At 44.2% G+C, this 19,046-nt stretch overlaps 1 protein-coding gene across 2 annotated transcripts in view; it reads right to left on the reverse strand.

The window, feature by feature from the left end:
* Positions 1-1,394: 1,394 nt before the first annotated feature.
* Entpd1 (ectonucleoside triphosphate diphosphohydrolase 1) overlaps positions 1,395-19,046 on the reverse strand; it is a 117,100-nt gene continuing 99,448 nt past the window's right edge. For both annotated transcript variants that reach the window (XM_052712344.1, XM_052712345.1), the window contains exons 3-10: positions 18,018-18,135; positions 14,884-15,034; positions 13,745-13,904; positions 12,552-12,791; positions 11,216-11,476; positions 8,051-8,170; positions 4,391-4,528; positions 1,395-2,377 (exon numbers count right to left, since the gene is read on the reverse strand). In XM_052712344.1, the coding sequence (XP_052568304.1) occupies positions 2,171-2,377; positions 4,391-4,528; positions 8,051-8,170; positions 11,216-11,476; positions 12,552-12,791; positions 13,745-13,904; positions 14,884-14,972 (1,215 nt within the window). In that variant the 5' untranslated portion in view covers positions 14,973-15,034; positions 18,018-18,135 and the 3' untranslated portion in view covers positions 1,395-2,170. The remainder of the gene's footprint in view (positions 2,378-4,390; positions 4,529-8,050; positions 8,171-11,215; positions 11,477-12,551; positions 12,792-13,744; positions 13,905-14,883; positions 15,035-18,017; positions 18,136-19,046) is intronic.

A 19,046-nucleotide genomic window follows, 5' to 3' on the forward strand; every position in this document is an offset into this window, starting at 1 on the left:
GGATCTCTGTGAGTTCGAGGCCAGCCTGGGCTACAGAGTGAGTTCCAGGAAAGGCGCAAAGCTACACAGAGAAACCCTGTCTCGAAAAAAGAAAAAAAAATCTAAAAACAAAAGAAAAAGATAGACTCAGGCAGATGTGAGTTTGAGCACAGCTCAACCATGAGCACTGGAAGTTGTAAGAACCACCTTCTTCAGACTGTTGTGAGAACAGAATGGGGAAGATGGACACAATGCACCTAAGCACAGAACATAACCACAGATGCTCAGTCAATGGCAGCTCCAGCAATCTAGTCAGCACTTTCCACTGTGAATAACAGAAGAGACTTACAAAAAGAAGAAATGACTTGACTATCCAAAAGATATGGGGCACTTGGCTTCTAGTTTACTACCCAAGAGATATGGGGCACTTGGCTTCTAGTTTATGGGAAACTTTCCTTCCTGAGTAGTCAGTCCCCAGATCAGAGATGGACAGACAGCTTGGGATAGGATGAGGATACATCACTGCTCAGCTCTGCTCAACAGTTAATTCTTGCAGCAATACTCATAGGAAGGGTACAAGATCTCTTCAGTTTTCCATAATAAAAGTCCATAACCACTTATTCATTACCTCCACGAAACACTTCATGAAATAAGGAAATAAGGCATGTGTTGCAGAACAGAGGGGTAGCAACACTTGATGTGTAAATACCACAACAGGGCAAAAACCTGCCACCCCTCACTAAATTAAATCTTGGGACAATAAGATGTGGTATGGCTTTCAAACCCAGTGAGCCATCTCTGTGGAGCAGGTCTACTTAGTTATCAATGGAACGGTTTGTGGTTTGAGAAAACCCATGTATGGTCTTGTCCCCAGCCAACTTCTTGGTTATAGAATGCTATAAAATGGTGGCGTAGCTGGAAAGGTGGCTCAGAGGTTAAGAGCACATATTGCTCTTGCAGAGGACCTCAGTGTCATTTCCAGCACCCACACTGGACAGCTCACAACTGGTTGCTTCTAACTCCAGCTCCAAGGGATTGACACCCTCCTCTGGCCACCATGTTCACGGTCCTCGTCTGCACAGACCCACACATACACATAATTAGAAACAAAACCTTCAAAAGAATGATAATTGTGGCCGGGCGGTGGTGGCGCACGCCTTTAATCCCAGCACTTGGGAGGCAGAGGCAGGTGGATCTCTGTGAGTTCGAGGCCAGCCTGGGCTACCAAGTGAGTCCCAGGAAAGGCACAAAGCTACACAGAGAAACCCTGTCTCGAAAAACCAAAAAAAAAAAAAAAGAATGATAATTGTATAACATTATAAATGTACTAAATGCTACTCAGTTGCATTGAGCTGAATGTAAATATGGTGAAATTTATGTTCTGTGTATTTTAACATAAAAAAACCACAAAACTCTAGAAGATGCATTAGAGGGTATATTTTCTCAGTCCTGAGCGGTGACTGTAGTTTTCTTCCTAGCACATACACTACTGTCACATAATATCCCCTAAATGCCCATGTGTGCATCCACTTTTCAAAAACCTCTGGTCTGTGTGTTCTACTTGAGAGGGTTTTGGCATCATGCAGGAATAGACAATGTGTTTCCATTCTTATTTTCAGCAGATGATGAATCACATTAGCTGCCCAAGCACATAGGCTCCTTTGCAAAAACTCTTTGGTTTTAGCACATATTTACCTACTTAAGAAAATTCTCCTATCCAAAGGGAAGGCTTAGAATGGATTTGTGTCTCCTCTCTCCAAAGGCACTGCGTGGCTTTCTTAGGAAATGGGGGAAAGGGGAGTCCCAAACTATGACTCAGATGGTTTCTGAGTTTCTTCTTTCACCAGTTCAAATAGGGCAGTGTGGCACTCAAAAATCTTCGTTCTTTGAGACAAAGTTGATTGTGTTCTTTTTTGAAGCACAGACCATGAAAGTCATGATCAGAAGCACAGAGGACAAAGGAGAAAGAAAGCAGCTGGAAGAGACAGGAGACTGTCACCAGGAAGTCCTTGCAGCAGAGGGTGTTGACTGTCCCTAAGGAAAGGCTTCAGCAAAAGCCTTGGAAGCTTCATGCTGGTCTAGACTGTCCCTGAAAAGCAGGGAAGGTGACTCTGGACCCCCCTGCAGGGAGGAACACACTCCCTGGGCAAGTTGCTGTCTCACTCCAGACAGCAAATTTCAGCTGCTCCTGCTATACCGTCTCTTTCCGGAAATATGAAGGCTTGCTGTAGAGGAACAGGCCTGTGATGGCCACAGCAACCAAGATCAGGGAGAAGACAACCATGAGGCTGATGTAGGTGGAGTGAGGGAGAGGCGGAGATAATGGCTGTTCAGCTGGGATCATGTTGGTCAAGTTCAGCATGTAGCCCAAAGTCCACCCTGCATTGCTGTCCTCGATCTGCAAAGAGTAGGGAAAGTCTTACTGTTCATGATCCAAAAAGATAATCTGCATTATCCACGTAACCCTACCCGGAACACGGAGCAGCCAATAGCAAGAGAACACTTTGTGTAGTTCACACAGTAGATTAACTTTATACCCTACATTGGGAATGATGAGGGGGAGGGGGAATCAAAGCAAATGATTAAAATAGGGTCTGGAGCCTCACCATTATATTCTAGAAGTTCAGGAAGTTTGCTGGATGGCTGTCTGGTTCACCTGCCTGCGAGCACTTAATTCAAAGAGACCGTGAGAGAGGTCTACATTCTTTCTATTTCACGATAGGGAACTAAGTGAGAGGTGACAGGAAACGGGTAAAAAGATGAGGGAATAATGATTAGCTAGTGCCTTTTACATCCTTGCCGGGCCAGAGAAGCCACAGAGACCCAGGACTTCATGGGAGAAAACCGGGAGAAATAATTCCAGCAAGTCAACTTTATGAAGTTGGAAGGCTGTGTGCCTCACTGCTGATAAAGGATTCTTACTAAATTATAAGACATTCTCTGGCCTTCTCACCTTTGGAAAAAATAATTTCCAGTCACTCAGAACTTACAGTAATATAGGTGATATTCGAATAATAATTTTGGAAAGGTTCTATTATAAGAGCTGTTCATGATGACACAGAGAATTAGCAAGCACAGGCAAGCCTAAGAAGAAACCCAAACCTCTGCACACAGTGCCACTCAGGACTTGCTGATGTCGTTTCTTTGTGACATTTCCTTCTGGTCCTCTATGAGCACGTTGCTGTTGTTTTTATAAAATAAATAAGTAGATAATAAATTGTATCTGGGATAATTCACTTAATAATACTTTATCCCCAGTGTCTTAACATATTTCTGTATCATCACTTCCAGCATGGACTGCTTTTCACCCATTCCAACCAATTACTTAGTATCCAAGTAATGGAACAATAGAACAAAATGATGTACACATTTTTAAGACTTTCAGCACATATCGTCAAAAAAAAATCTCCTAAAGGGTTGTGCCAACTTACAATACCCTTTTCTTCCAAATCCTAATGCATATTGACAATAATGTGTAAAAGGACTGTTTTTCCTCTCCATGTGGGATGAAAACTTTATCTGACTGCACATGTCAAAGAAGTCTCCAGATTTAAGGGAGTCATCTCTCGGACTTAGGGACATCAGATCACGCAGCAGCATTCCAAGAATATAAATCAACACTACCCTCTGTATCAACCAAATTTAACATAGGTCCTTCTAACAAACGAAACAGACTTATAGAATGGAAGGAAGCCTGGGATGTTAAAACAAGGAAAGGGTTCGTTTGAATGAGCAAGATCCGTAAGGAAGACAGTATTATCACATGAGTATCCCTGGAGCTGCCACAGTCCTGATTCTGTGTTTTGGTTTGTCTGAGATCACTGTATTTTAAAAACGTGGTAAAATATTTTAGGCATTAGCAGACATGGGGCTAGCAACAGAGAATGCTGTGGTGTTTCCCGTCAAGCAGGGGCCGCAAAGCTGCTTGCTTTTTTACTCCTGGATGCCTGCAGGTGGCGCTGTGGTGAAGCACAGCAGGGAGGTTATTTCACAGGTCTCACTCTAGATCCCGCTGCCAAGCAACAGCCCCATTAGCAAGGCTGGTAAGAAACCGGGATCATCACGACCTGGATCACGGGGGGGGGGGGGGGGGGGGGGGGGGGGGGGGCGCGCCTTTGGGGAAATCTGAAGTCAGGACAGTGGTAATGAAATATTATTAAGTGAATAAACTGACTTTTTGAGAACCATTTACAGTTGTGTGTGCAGAAAGGTGGAACGTAGAATGTGAATACCTATCATTAGAGCTGTCTGCTGTTCTTAGAAGGGCTTAACACCAATGCCAGCTGCGGGGATGGTGGAATAGGCACCAAGTCAAAACTTAAATCAGGTGACTCCCACCTTTCCTAAGCTCAAAACTGCTTTGCCACCAACTCCCACCCAACTTCCACACCCCAACAGATTCCCAAGTTACCTTGCCCATAAAATGAATCTGGTCCCAGGAACTGCCTGTGAAGTTATAGCCTTGCAGAAGGAGGGTGAGGATGTAAGCACCTGAGAAGCAGTATTCATTCAGGTACTTCTCCTTTACTGTAGGATGAGATGTTTTTACCTAGAAGTAAAATGAAGGAAATATCAAAGCTGTAGAACAAGCCTCTCTTTGTGGCTCCTTTTCACTGCCAGATCCAATACAGAGTCAAGGAAGCCCCCAGCTCACGTGGGTCTGAGGGTCAGGCTCTCCCACAGGCTGTGGGGATGGTGCATCACTCCTTAGAGGGTGCAGGGTTTTCAGTTAGGGTCTCCCAAGGAAGCTTTTCTTCCTCAGGGCTCTTGGTGAGAACAGTTAGTATTCTAGGGACAAGTAGTTCCTTCTGTCTGGGAGTTTCAGAAACAGTCAGCTTCAGCATCTCATTCCAACCCTTACGCTTCGAGTAACTCAACAATTGTATTAGAGTATTAAAGGTTGTGAAAGTATCCTCTGAAGGAAGTCCATTATTCTCTGTTTAAGCAGAGTTTCTTACACACTTTTCACCAAGTCGTTAGTGTGGAGCCTCTAGAGGCATCTTAAGGAAATAATGTCCAACAAAGCCGTATCATTCAGGTTAGTCCTAGGAGGACAGACAGCATCAGCATCCCTTAGGAAGGTATCATTCTTTACCCCAGAGATACCAACTCAGGATCTACGTTTTCACTTGATGATTCTGTTTCTCTGTCTCTGTCTGTCAGTCCGTCAGTCTGTCTGTCTGTCTGTCTGTATCTATCTATCTATCTATCTATCTATCTATCTATCTATCTATCTATCTATCTCTGTCTCACACACACACACACACACACACACACACACACACACACACACACGACAGAAACAGCCTTGGAAGACACTTTCAGAGGCACCTTGCTGATCATACTGAACATGCTGACATCCACCTTCCGTGTTCAGGTCTTACTCTCCAGTTCATTCATACCCACATTGTACAAAGCAGTTGTCTCACTGAGTCTTTTCATTCATCCTGTTCTCTAGAGAAGAGAGTAAGAGATGCCTGCCACTCCTTAACCTTACCCACTCTAGCTGCTGGAAACATAGCCAAAAAGCTCACAGTTGGCTCAGCTCTTTCCTACCAAGAGGGCAGGTGGCCAGGATACCACCAGCTCAGCACACGGGTCTGTCTACTGCTGTATTTCTCAGATGGGCCTTTCCTTCTGTCCACCATGAGTTAAGAGACAACTACCATCTGTTAAACACGTATTGTGTACTCAGAAGTGTGCCGAACATTCCATATGCAATATTTCCGTGCCCATTATTTTCAAGATCGTGCCCATTAAACGAACGAAATGTGCCATCAGTAAACCCTTTCTGACTGCGATCTAATAAATGCAGGGGAAAACATTCTATTAGATCCAGTATGTCTTCATAATAAAAACACTTAATAAATAGGGTATACAAGGAACAGACCCCAATATAATAAAGACATCTATTAGGCAAACTAGCATCCAATATCACACTGAATGAAAGAAAAGCTGAACATTTTTGCATCTGTGTTCATCAAGAAAATTGGTACCTCCCTCCCCTGCCTTCCTTTTTCCTCCATCTAGTTTTGTTATTGATGTCACACTGAAGTTGCAGAATGAGTTTGGAAGCATCACTTCCTATTTATTGTATGGAGTGATTCATTTGGTTCTTCCTTAAAGGTTTAGTAGAATTCATCATTTGGCTTTTCTTGCAAATCAAATTCAATAAAACATTATGAACACCATGCACCATGATCAAGTTTGGTTTCATTCTAAAGATGTGAGAATGGTTCAACACATGGAAATCAATAAATATAAGACAGATATGAACAAAATCAGGCACAAAAATACAATCATCTCAACAGATACATTAAAAAATCTTTTGATAAAATATAGCATTCCATTCTTGTTCTTCTGATCTGATTGATACTCAACAGAGCAAACACTATCAGAAAACACTTCGATGTTATAATTTAGTCAAAGTAGTAGGATACAAAATAAACAAAAAAAATCAGTACCTTTGCTATACATCAAAAAATGACCTTACAGACAAAAATAATCAAGAAAACAATCCCACTCACAGTTACCTCCACAAACAAAAAACCAACCTAGGAAAAAGCTAACCAGAAAGCTGAGTGAATACTGCAAGAAAAACTTTCACACTGAAGAAGACACTAGATGGGAAGCCCTCTAAGTACATGGATCAGCATAACTAATATCGTCAAAGGAACCCTGACACACTGTTAACAGAGCAGAAACAGTATTGTCATTACGGAAAACAGTACAAAGCTTCCTCAAAAATTACCAAGTAGTTCTGCATGACCCAGCAATTCACTAGTGTGTGAATATTTAAAGGAAATAAAATTAATGTCGGAGAAACACTTGAATTTTCATTTATTGCAGCACAATCCAGAACAGAACAGATAGGGAATTAACCTATGTCTGGAGGTAAATACATAAAGAAAATGAAGCTGTACAGAAAATAAAATGCTAGTTAGTTCCCCCACCCCCCCCACACCCCACATAAAGAATGAAATCTGCCATTTTGTACAATACAGATGAACCTGGAGAACATTTTGTTAAGTCAAATAAACCAATCACAAAAAAGACAAATACTGAATTATCTTCTTATGGAATATTGAAAAGTTGGCCATTCATAATAAAACCTTAGAAAAGGTTGATTGCTCACCACAAATAAATGGTACATGATTAATGGTGATAATTATGACCATTATTGTGTATGATATGTGCATGGTACATATATAACATTGAAATAACATATTGTATACCATAAAATGTGTCAATTAAAAATAAGATAAAAACAATAGAAAAGTCAGTTTTTAAAAATAAAGGGATGGGGCCAAGAGGTGGTGGTGCAGGCCTTTAATCCCAGCACTAGGGAGGCAGAGGCAGGTAGATCTCTGTGAGTTAGAGGCCAGCCTGGGCTACAGAGTGATTTTCAGAAAAGGCTCTAAAGCCACACAAGAGAAACCCTGTCTCAAAATAAATAAATAAATAAACTACTGAGAGGTGGCTCAGTAGTTAAAAGCACTAGTTGCTCTTCCAGAGGTCCTGAGTTCAATTCCCAGCAACCCTATGGTGGCTCACAACCCTCTATAATGTGATCTAATGTCCTCTTCTGTTGTGCAAACCTACAGGAAGACAGAGCACTCATATACATAAATAAATCTTTAAAATAAAATAAAGGGATGACTTTATTTTTGATGAGGGACTTCTGGGATTGTCTTTTTCAACCCTGCAAAAAGATAGATGTATCTGCTTCTTCCTTCTTCTGACCTAACAGTAAAGGCCCTGGCAGTCATGCTGTATCCATGACAACCATGACAACTGAACTGAAGAAGCAATGGCTGAGTTAGAGAAGCTACTAATTCCACAGGAGCAGCTGCTTGTTGCAAAACTGTGCGTTAAGTGAGAAACGCAGGACATTGCTTAAATCATCAGGAACATCATGATGATAAAGACATTCCCAGGCTCACTCTCTAGCCTTCTCTAACACATTTGCTGGACCTTTGTCAAATCAGCATGAGGTCATGTATATGTTCACATCCTCCATGACTTTGTGGGTACAAGGCCAATTTCACAGTTGTGATTTCTGGTCACTTACCTCCTCCCAAGGCTTTGAGCAAAATTTTTTTAAGATCTCAGTCATCTTTTCCTGAGAGGAGACACTGTCTTTTTCCATCTTCTTAAAAAAATCCATCACAAAGTAGAAAGCTGAAAACGCCTGTGGGAGCAGAATGTAGTTTCAGGCTGTGTCCAACATACGGGGCCATCGACTAGAACCCTCCCAGAGCTCAGTTCCAGCTCGAACGACAAGGGAACCCTCTACTGGCAATCCTGTAATGTAAACAAGCTGTCTGCTTCAATTTCAGCTAAAATAAACCCAGTGGCAGTTTCTTTAAAGATGCATAATTTTAAAAACTTTGTTTATACAGAACTCATATCTTAACAAAAATAAGTAACTGTATGCATTAGTCATTTGTATGACACATGGTACATTTGTATGGAAGAAGACTTCATTTTTTAACCTTAATTTTTCTTGTATTTCCGGTTTAAACTGTTGTCTGGTAATACAGCCCCAAGGCCAGCAAGTCCCCTCCAGGTCAGTTTCACCTCACTTCAACTACTGACACAGGAGCCCAGAAAACTCAGAACCACAAGATGACAAGGACAGCAGTGGCTGGTCCAACAGCTGAGGTCCCATGCATACTGAGGCTGGACAGGGGTGACAGCCAGAGAAATGTCGGCCAGTCTTACACATCCAATGGTCCAACCACAGAAGGGGAGCAGGAAGCCTTGGCAGTAAGAGGCAAAGAAGCTGAGATCTTAGGTGTTGGATTTTCCCCTTGACCAGATAATGAGAACAGCATTGTCTAGGCAGCATGGGGCTTTGGGCATTTTCCCTAAGGATGTCTCTGTTCGGTAACAACAGATGTGTCTTTGTAAGCTTTGACTTTCTCACTGGACCTTGAAAGACTTTAGATTGTTTCATGGCTGGTCACATTGAGATTCTTTGAGAACTTCATTTTTAATTTTTAATAAGTGTGTACAAACCTGATTTCTTTCAAAGAAGGAGGAAAAGGAGGACAATGGGGAGAGAAGAGGGGGAGGAGGAAGGAAGGAACATCTGGTGGCACATGTCCATCATCCCAACTAACTACTTAGCAGTTGGAGGCAGGAGGCTTGCAAGGAAAAGGCCAGCCTGGACAACTTAATAAATTGCTGATTCAAAATTAAAAAGGACCTATTAATAAATTCTTAAGTAATTTTTAAATTGTTGTATGTGGATTTTCAATCGTGTTGCTCATTGACCAGCGGGGCACCACCCATGCATGTAAAGCATTTTAAATGAGCTTTCATTATACTTCTCTATTTCTGCTCTTTCTTGTTTATGTAAATTGTACAAAGCGTTCTTAAGCAACAATTTCTAAATTACCTCATCAATAATTCTCAACAGATGTTCTCTCTTTCCTCTTGGTGTTTCTACTTTGCTTTGACATTAGATTCAATCTAGGTGCCAAGGCCACAGCGTAGCCAGACTAGAGAACACAGACTAATTTTAATACTGCATTTTCAGTGAGATACAGAACATCAGGCTGACTAGTTGCAGCAAAGGTTCCCCCTCCACAAATGCTCTGTGCTGCACAACTCCGGGCTAACTGGCTCTGGAAACAGGGACGCATTCTTTCCCACAGGAGTCCGTTCATTTTCCTTTAGATTTATCCTTCTCGGCTCCAACCAGAACGAAAAAGCCCTGGGCCATCTCCAGAGACCTTAGCCATATGCCTCCCTCTTGTGTCCCCTTTCTTCCTCTTCTAAAAGTTTCTCTCAAGCCAAGGAAGGTCCCTTGGTCCCCCAAAAGCTCCATGGCAGGAAGCTAGTACCAGTTCGGCCACATGGCATCCAAGCCAGGTTTCAGGTTGGAATTGATGCCAACAGCTGACCAACTGCTCAGCAGCCATTGCTGGTGCTGTACTCATCCCAGGAGCCTGCGGAGGGGAAAGCTGTGGACTCACCACAAGGCAGGCCTGGGTCCATGGCTCTCCCCATTATTTCCTCAGAGGCCACGAGAACTGAGAGCACCCACAGTTCACAGGACAGGGGTTCAGTCAGTCCTGATGACAACAGACCCTCTGCTCGCTCCCTGCAGCTCTTTGTGTGACATTAGATAGGACGTGCAGACTTTGCACACAAGCGAACAAACCCCTCTCATGTGGGATCCAGGGGTAGCTGAATCTCCCCTTGTCACCTGTTCTGCTTTCTGAAAAGGAAGAAAGGAAGACCAAGGCCTGGGCCTTTGATCAGTATTGTGGACAATGAATATATCTGTAACCATTGCTTTGTAGTTGGTACTGGGTGGATGGTAGGTAACTCTTACAATGTACTTCCTAACTGTGATCACAGTAGTGCGTGGTCTCAGGAAACAAACAGGCAGCTTGAATAATTAATAGATCAAGAGGCATCTCTTCCTCTTCAGCACCAACACTGTCTTATTCTGGAGTGATTAGGAAAAGAGGAAATTGGGAGTCAGGATCCAATAATCCCTCATTCCTCCAAACTTTGAGGGATGCTTATTTATAATTATTACTGAAATTATTATTAATGAAACGGGTGTTTATTTAAGTTCTCCCTTGGTGGTTCCCGATTTTCTGCTTCCTACATGTTTCTTAGAGGAGAAATCCCTCGGTGGAGACATCCCATGGCTGCTGCTGCTGCTCTGACATCCTTATTTGTGTGCTTAGCGCTAAGGGCCCAGGTTTGCTGCGCGTCACTTGCAGCCGGCTCTGAGGGAGCATGCTTGTGGAACTCTCATTTTACCCAGGTTGAAGAAACAAACAATAATTAACCTAAGCCAAACATACTACTCATTCCCTTTATCAGATGGCTTCAAGATGTGCGTTTCACCAAGGTCTGGCCAACAGACCCTGACAGGTGTCTGTTGTCCGGTGCATGAGAGATGCACGGAGAGCAACCTCTCGCCGTCACTCTCCTTCCTACCTTGACTTGGCTGGTGAAGATGGGATGCTTGGAGCGCTAGCCACCCTCTTGGCACCATGAGAAAAATCAAGAAGATAATGGGGAAGGTGACGGGGAAGGTGATCCTAAATACTGACATTGTTAGGCCAAAGTAACCAACACGGAGTTGTATCAAGACAGGATTACGTGTGAGAAAAGAAGTTTATATTATTTAAATACTTTATAGGCACATCTTGTACAACTTGTAATCCTAACCACTCTAACCACACATCTCATCATTTCACAAACTTACCCCAAAACTCCCATGGAGGGGTGGTAAGAAGACACCGTTGAAGGCACACTGGGAGTAAGGGCAGTAGCTGTCATTGAAGAGCTCGAGGATGCTCTGCTGGCACTCTTCATAGTCTCCAGTGCCCTGGATTTGAAACTGATCAAACGGCAGCTTCTTTTCAAATCTCTTGGTGCAGGGGGTGCCGTAGAGTTCACTTACATTCACTACCTTCTGGTATCCCGGGTGAAAGCATGGATCCCTGAGGGTCCCGTGACTTGAAACCTGAACGGAAGAAGCACTTGGATGCCAAATGATCGTACTCAGAACAGCATCCTCATGTCCCCTGTCCTAGCTTTATCAATCACTCTTGAGAATAAGTTTTTAAAAGAAGGTTTATAGACAAGGCCCCAGGCACGGCATATGATGTATCAGAGTATTTATGCCTGAACCCGGAAATGCCATGAACTGGGAATGTCCATGGGCTCTTAGTGCACAGCACACAGATGAGGAGCAGGTTCACAAGGACAAGTGTCCCGAGACTCCAGCCTGGGTGTGGCTGTGTCCACATGCGGTCCCTTCTCCTCCCCAAGCAGACTGGAAGCTTCAGGAAAATGGGAAGATGCCTCAGGGCTTTTATCCCAGCAATGAAAAAAAAAAAAAAACCCAAGACAAAAAGAGAGATGCTATGGATAAAAGCAGTGTGGACTCTGGGGTGTGGGGGCACCTCTCAACTGCACCTGCTTCAGGATGGCAGTCTTGGTGATGATAGTTTTCAGAACTAAGAACTCTAAGAGAGTGGAGGACTGTCCTTTCCTAGAGACAGGACAGCTGGATGTGACAACTTCCCTCTGTGTATATTTGCCAGGGTGTGTCCAGTATTCTCATTACATCAAGTATTTATTCCCGAATTCAAAAATGCAGAAAACATCTGGGGACAATTTTTAAAGTGCTGATTGACAAATTCTGTATTTTCCCTGCAGTGTTTTGTTTTGTTTTTTTATTTAATTCTCTCTGATTGAAAAATGGTGTAGACAAACTTACAAATGGCCAGTCCTCCCCCAAACAATACTCTAGCGTGCAGTTTGCATTTATCAACACCACTGGGGCCAGAAATTAATTCCCAAGAAAAGATCTGAGTGATGTCCTTAGAGACAGTGCAGTAAACAAACATGGGAGAGGACGTCTGGTGGAGCAATCACAGGGGGCCACCAGATGTAGTTTGGTGTCCTGCCTGAGAAGGGTTGGAAAGTGCAGTGCCCAGCTTCAGACCAATTGCTGGATTACAAAGGGGGATAACAGGATGTGGGGGCTGAGGACCAGATGTGGGCAGGGCAGAACTGAACTCGGGTGCACTTGCCTGAATGTCCTTGGCTAGTTTCTGCCAGAGTGCCTGGTCCTTCCCGTAGCACAGGAAGCTGTGTGTGTACACAGTGTAGTCCTCACCATAGAGGCGAAATTGTAGAGAGTTTTCTGGGGCCTCTATAGTGCTGTTGAGGGGCACAAAGGTGATTTGTGTAGAGGCGCCTCCGAGATCCAAAGCGCCAAACGTGTCCTGTTTCTGATGGTCTCTTGAGATGAGGCTTCGCCAACTCTGTTTCTGAAAGAAAGGACAGTGCTAGAAGTCTCTGGACATCCTACCTCCTAAAGACAGAGGTCCAGGGTCCGAGAGTGGGGGAAAACCCACTATGGATTCCCAAATCGGCAGCCAGCAAGAGGGATTTGAAGACCAAGCTCAGGGAACAGCAATGTAAGGCCAGGAAACCCACGGCTCACAAACGAGAGCAAATCCCCACTCAGTCACCAGCTACCTGGGCCAGAAAAGATTCTATTTTTAAGCATCATTGGCAAGGGTGGGGGGGGTGGGGGGGTGCTAATAGGGGTGATAATGTGCCACATGTGGCTGTGCTGAGAGTTGAGCTACACCACGAGAAGAGTGCTAAGCACTCCTTGCTTAGCAAATACTGTTTCATTTTGCGTTGTTTTACTATGTTGCTCAGGCTGGACTCCAACTTGCAATTCTCCTGCCTCAGTCTCACTCAGTCTCTGTCCAGTTAGTCTTACTTTAAATAAGATTAAAATGATCTTCAATGAAACAGATTTGGGGGCTGGAGAAAGCTCAGTAGCTAAGTGTACATATTGCTCCTGCAGAGGACTTGAATTCGTTTCCTAACATTGGGAGGCTCACAACTGCATGTAACTCCAGTTTCAGGAGATCTGACAGCCTCTTCGGACTTCCGAAAGCACTTGTACCCATGTGCACATACCCACACAGAGGCATATCATATACATAATTTTTAAAAATAAAAATAACATCTTTAAAACAGATTTCAATTTCCTCTGTGTCTCCCTGGGATGCAGACATGGCTTCAATATTCTCCAGTAGTAACAGTAAAGTAAATATACCTCTAGTGATGGTTACAAATGTAGGAGTATATTCATTCATTTATTCACTCATCTGCCCATCATTCATTTTGCTAAAGACCCAAATATTATCTAAGAAGCAATGGCATTGACCCTCTAGGAACCACCTCCTTGGAGTGAGATATTTACCTGAATGAATCTGCCCAGCAGGTAGTTGATAGTAATCCACCCATAAGCACCTTCCTCTTGGCCAGTGATGATCTTGGCACCCTGGAAGTCAAAGGGGTAGCTGCTAAGGCTTCTTGACACTGCAGCCAGGACCCTGTCTGCTGATTGTTCACTTTCCATTCTACATAAAAGAAGAGATGAAGTTATCATTTTTTTTTGTCTTCATAGTTACACCTATCCATTTCAGCTAGAGAATATAACACACTACAGTGGACATAAGAGCCCTGGGCATGGCTTTCACAGGAGTCATCCTTTTGGCTCGGCCCCTCCAAGTCCAAATCCTCCAGTCATTGAGTAGATGTATCTTTCCAAAGTACCAGTTTGGCTTTGCTCCCTAGCTTAAACAGTATCAGAGGTATTTTAATGGCTGTGGTGGTAGCTTGGTGTTGTCTGGCCATATTGGGAGCTGGGATGTGCTGTGTTAGCCATCACTGTGGCCCCTGCTTGCTTATACTTTAGACTCTGAGTGATGCCAGTTAGGCCTGTAGAAATGATTAACAGATGCCCAAGTTCCTCTGAAGCCAGACTGGGAAAATCTTCCTCTTAGCATTTTAGGTTTTTAGGTCTGTTTGAAACCTTGAAACCTAAAGGGAGTCTTCACGGTTGTCATATAAAGATGTGATTGTTCCCAAGACCCAGTCTGAAACTCTGAGAGCTCCTGAGTGAGAGGGTGCACCTTCCAGCTGGGTCTCACATGGAAAGTCACCTTCTCACATATTGTGGACTGAGCAGACACTCACAGCACCCTGGAGGAATGGAAGAAGATGTAAACAAGTCACACAGATACTGATGGGGTGACCAGCCAATTCGTTAGCTGTAATTACTTGTCTTGGGATATTGATGGGTCTCCTTTTGCCTTCTTCCTCCCAGATGTTGACTGATTCTATCTTCAGTCCCGAATTTCGGAGTACATCTTCCTCTTCAATACTCTGTCCCCTTTGACTTCCCCAAGGGAGACACTTAAAACTTACCATTATATATACTTAATAAGACATTTCTTAGCACAGGATCTGGTGTGTGAGGTAGCTCTAAGTCCCATAATCCTAGGTGCCCTGGCACTGCCTCTAGCTCCTAGTTCCCTAGTCTACATGCTGCCCTACCTAAGTAAGCGCATGCCAGCCGTGGCTCCCAGGTAAACAGGTGTCTCACGCTGCTTAGATGCTGGAATCAATTCCGTGGACATTTTCATGCATTCGGCCAAGTATGTGCCTAGTTCATTTGTTTTCTGAGCATATTTTGAGATTCCAGGACCTAAGGAAAGATACAGAAGATGAAAATCTTAAAAAATAAATAAATAAACAAGCAAATAAATAAATAAATGTGTGGGGCATACCTTGACCATATCAAAGAAAACTGCTTGCTAAGAAAATGGAAGGAAACACTTCTCCATATGACCCACATTATGCTGTGTTATTTAGAGGGAACAGTGATTAATTTTGATTGTCAGCCAGGTGGTGGTGGTGGTGCACGCCTTTAATCCCAGCACTCGGGAGGCAGAAGCAGGCGGATCTCTGTGAGTTTGAGGCCAGCCTGGTCTACAGAGCGAGATCCAGGACAGGCTCCAAAGCTACACGGAGAAACCCTGTCTCGAAAAAAAAAAAAATAATAATAATAATAATAATTGATTGTCAACTTAATGGCAGTAAGAAGTACCTAGTGAATGAACGAGGTACCCTTTGGGTGTGTCTGTGAGGCTGGTTGGAGAGAGCTTTACCTGGAGGGGAAAGATGTGGGCAGCACTCTACCTTGGGGTAGACTGGGTTCTAGACTGAACAAAAAAGGGGGAAAGGAGAAAGCTGGGTGAGGCCCTTCGCTGCTTCCTGATCTGCCCAGATGTAAAAAACTCCTGTCGGCCATGCTTCCCGACCATGACGAACTGTTTCCCTTAGAACCAAGAGCCAATGTAAGTACTTCTTCCTTAAGTTTCTCTCTCAAGTATGTCATCATAGCAGTGAGAAAAGTAGCTAATAGTATGGTATTGCTTAGGATGTAATTTTTAAACCTTGCCGGTACAGCCTGGTGTTCAACAGTTTAGCCACAAGATGGTGCAATTTCACATAAAATTGAGCACTATCCTCTGACACTACAGTGGCCTCTCTGTTAGCCACTTTTGGATGATCCTGCCACTGAGTTGTAATTAGCAACGTTAGTTCCTAGAGGGCCAAGGTGAAGATGACATTTAGCGTAAACGTTGAAATAACACATCTGACACACTGGCTTTTCCTGAAAAGACAGACCGTGTCACCAGCTAGCTATGTCATAGAGTGTGCCCCAAAATTTATGTGGTTTCTTCCTTTGTTAAAATAAACAGAAACAGAATCTGCGTATCCTGAGTCTTTTCCGCTCGGGCACCCTGCCTCCCTACTAAGACTGTTATTCCAGTTTTAGAGCAAACTAATGGTTGCTATGGTGAGTACTGAGCCAGACTCCTGAGATTTCTGAGTTTAATACTGCCATGTTTCCATCTCACTCGGAGGTGAATTCCAGAGTGCTTCCTAGCAAGAATCTGCTTTCAAGGTGATTATTCAAATGGGCTTTTAAACAGCCTGCTTGCTTAACATCATGAGACGCTCTATGCTGTGTTAGCAGCTCATTTCTGACCCAGGAAATTGTTCTTTGTTTTGTTACCTCTGTTTGGAGGAGAACTCCTGTACTTGTTGGGCCAGACACCTGCATTCATGGGATGAGTCTCAGAAGAAAGACATCTGCTGTAATGTTTTGTTTTATTTTAAAATGGAGGGCAGTCTGTGTAGTGAAGGGTGGAACTTCTAGGAACTCACGGAGCGTTGCCTCATTGCAGCTGCGAGGCCTAAGAGGCTCCAGGCAGAACGGCATTCTCTCTTTATCCACGCTTAGTCCCTTGGCAAATTACAAAAATCAGTGGAAGCTCCAGACCATCAGATAAAAAGCCAGTTCTCTTCTGGAATCTAGTTTATTTGCTTGAAAAGAAACAGTATGTTCTTGGCTCCAAAGGCCAAGAGACAATGATCACAGGGATCGTGGTAAGATGTGGTGTCTGGGGCATGGTGGAGAGCAGGATAGAGCAAGTCAGGGAGCCGAGCAGTCAACCATCCTCCAGGTGCGACCTTAAAATTGACTTAGGTGGCAGGGGGGTGGTTATCAGCGTGTAAAGCAGCACTTCTTTGGGGCCTACAGCACAGCTAGGGGCCTGGATCACCAGCTAGATTCTTGCCACTCATGGGGCACTAACCCTCCAGGCTTTTTTTTCCTTCCCTGGAAAACAAGATTTAAATGACCCCAGCCCTAAAAGTCTGTGGTCTGCTCTTCTCTGCCTCTAAAGAGACCAAAAGTGTTTGAGATGTTCCTCCAAGTTGCAGATCTGAGTGTAAAAATGAAGAGAGCCGGAGACCATACCATCAGAAGTACCTGGTGACTTTTGGAAATGTAAATCCCCAGGCTCCAGGCCAGATCTGTTGACTCAAGGAACTCTGATAGTAGGGGGCCCTACATCCACGCTCTAAGAGCCCCCTCCCATCCCTACCCTGTAGTTCTGGGTCGAAGAATCACTGACCCAGATGTGGGTCTGACAGCCAGCTCCATCAGTTGCCAGTCTAAGTCACTTGAAACAAGTGGCATGACCTGTCTTAATCTTGCTGCCCTCATCTTTTTTTAAAGCATGACTGCTGCTACTCACCCAGCCGATCCTGAAAGTGAGAAAACACGTGTTGAGTTCTTAGTGTGGAACACATAGAAGAGCCCTATTGATGAGAACTATTATTGTTCAATTCTTTTTATGTGTGTGTGTGTGCGTGCGTGCGTGCGTGCGTGCGTGTGTGTGTCTGGGAATTTAACCTAGGATATCACGACTATTAAGCCTGCACAACACCACTGAGTCACACCTTCAACACCTTCAGCTATTTTTAAATTTGCTTATTTTTCAAAGATTGATTTCAATATTATTGTTGTTGTTGTTGTTATTTTCAGTAATAGGGATTAACCATGTAAGACAAACGTCTACTGCTGAGCTACATCTACGACTTGTTTGAGGCAGAGTCCTACTACGCTGTCCGGACTGACCATGAACTCACTCTGTGGTCCAGGCTGGCCTGAAGCTTGTGACCCTCCTGCTCACCAGCCTGCGCTACTAGGCCTGGCTCAAAGTCATTTTATAGTGACCGTAAAATAGCAACGCTGGCTCCACCGCGTCCCTCACTCGGCTCAGTGCCGGCTCCTTCGCTCTTGGGTCTTCCCTCTTCCCTGGCCTCCGTCTCACCTTTCACTTGACATTCTTGTAACTGGTGCACCACGCCCGTGTCGTTCTCCTTCTCAGCCGGCCACTTGTAGATGTACAAGTTGGTGTGCGAAGACCCGGCGTCCAGCACAATCCCATACTGAGGGCGGAGCACATTGAAAACACTTATCAGCATGACACACACCTCTCCATATTTAGCTTGCAAAGGAAGTCGACAGAGAAGACAGGAATTTTCAAACCATAAAGAGAAAGTACTCTAACCCAAGGAGAGCATTTGGTGCTGGGGACTAGAGTTAGCCCAATCCAAGGATTACCAGTGGACCAGGGTCCTCTAGATAAGGACTCCTAATGCAGCCTACACTTTACACACATTCAGGCCACGCCCAGGGCAGGCCTGAGCCATGGGATTATTTAGAAAACGCTCAGTTATTCTAGTGCAGAAGCAGCTGAGATACTGTGGAAGGAACAGAAAACGAACCCAGTACTTCTCAAACTTGTCCACACCCTGGGATCACCCGAGAACTCCAGAGGCTGAGGCCGGGTCCCACCTCAGATACTGGTTTAGAAGTGGTCTGGTCGTGAGCACAGTCACAAGATCCTGTGGGACCCTAATGTGCAGACAAGACTGGCAACCACTGAGCTAACCCATGGAGGCTGCAGAAACGTAACAAATACATTCATCTGATTTGGGGTCAGTGAGTATGGAGTTATATTTTAAGAGAGAGAAACACTAAGTGTGCTTGCTTTTTTTTTTTAACTCAGAAAATAACTGTGAAGTTGTATTCAGTGTATTTTAAGACATATAAACTTCATGTTTGTGGCTCTTAGGGGGAGGTCACAGGAATAAATGGAACCAGGAGAAAGGGAGCACAGGGCAGTAGCTCAGGTAATAAAGTGCTTCCAGCCCCAGCCCCTGCATGAGAAACCAGGCATGGTGGTGTGTGTTTGCAATCCCAGCGCTGTGGAGGGAGGCAGAGGGGTGGGTCTGAGGCTGGCTGGTCAGCTAGCCTGGCCTAATCAGCAAGGCCCAGGCCCCACTGAGGGCTCTGT

Source organism: Peromyscus californicus, unplaced genomic scaffold (assembly GCF_007827085.1).
Source record: "Peromyscus californicus insignis strain IS unplaced genomic scaffold, ASM782708v3 Scaffold_4__1_contigs__length_199733344, whole genome shotgun sequence".
Lineage (NCBI taxonomy): Eukaryota > Metazoa > Chordata > Mammalia > Rodentia > Cricetidae > Peromyscus > Peromyscus californicus.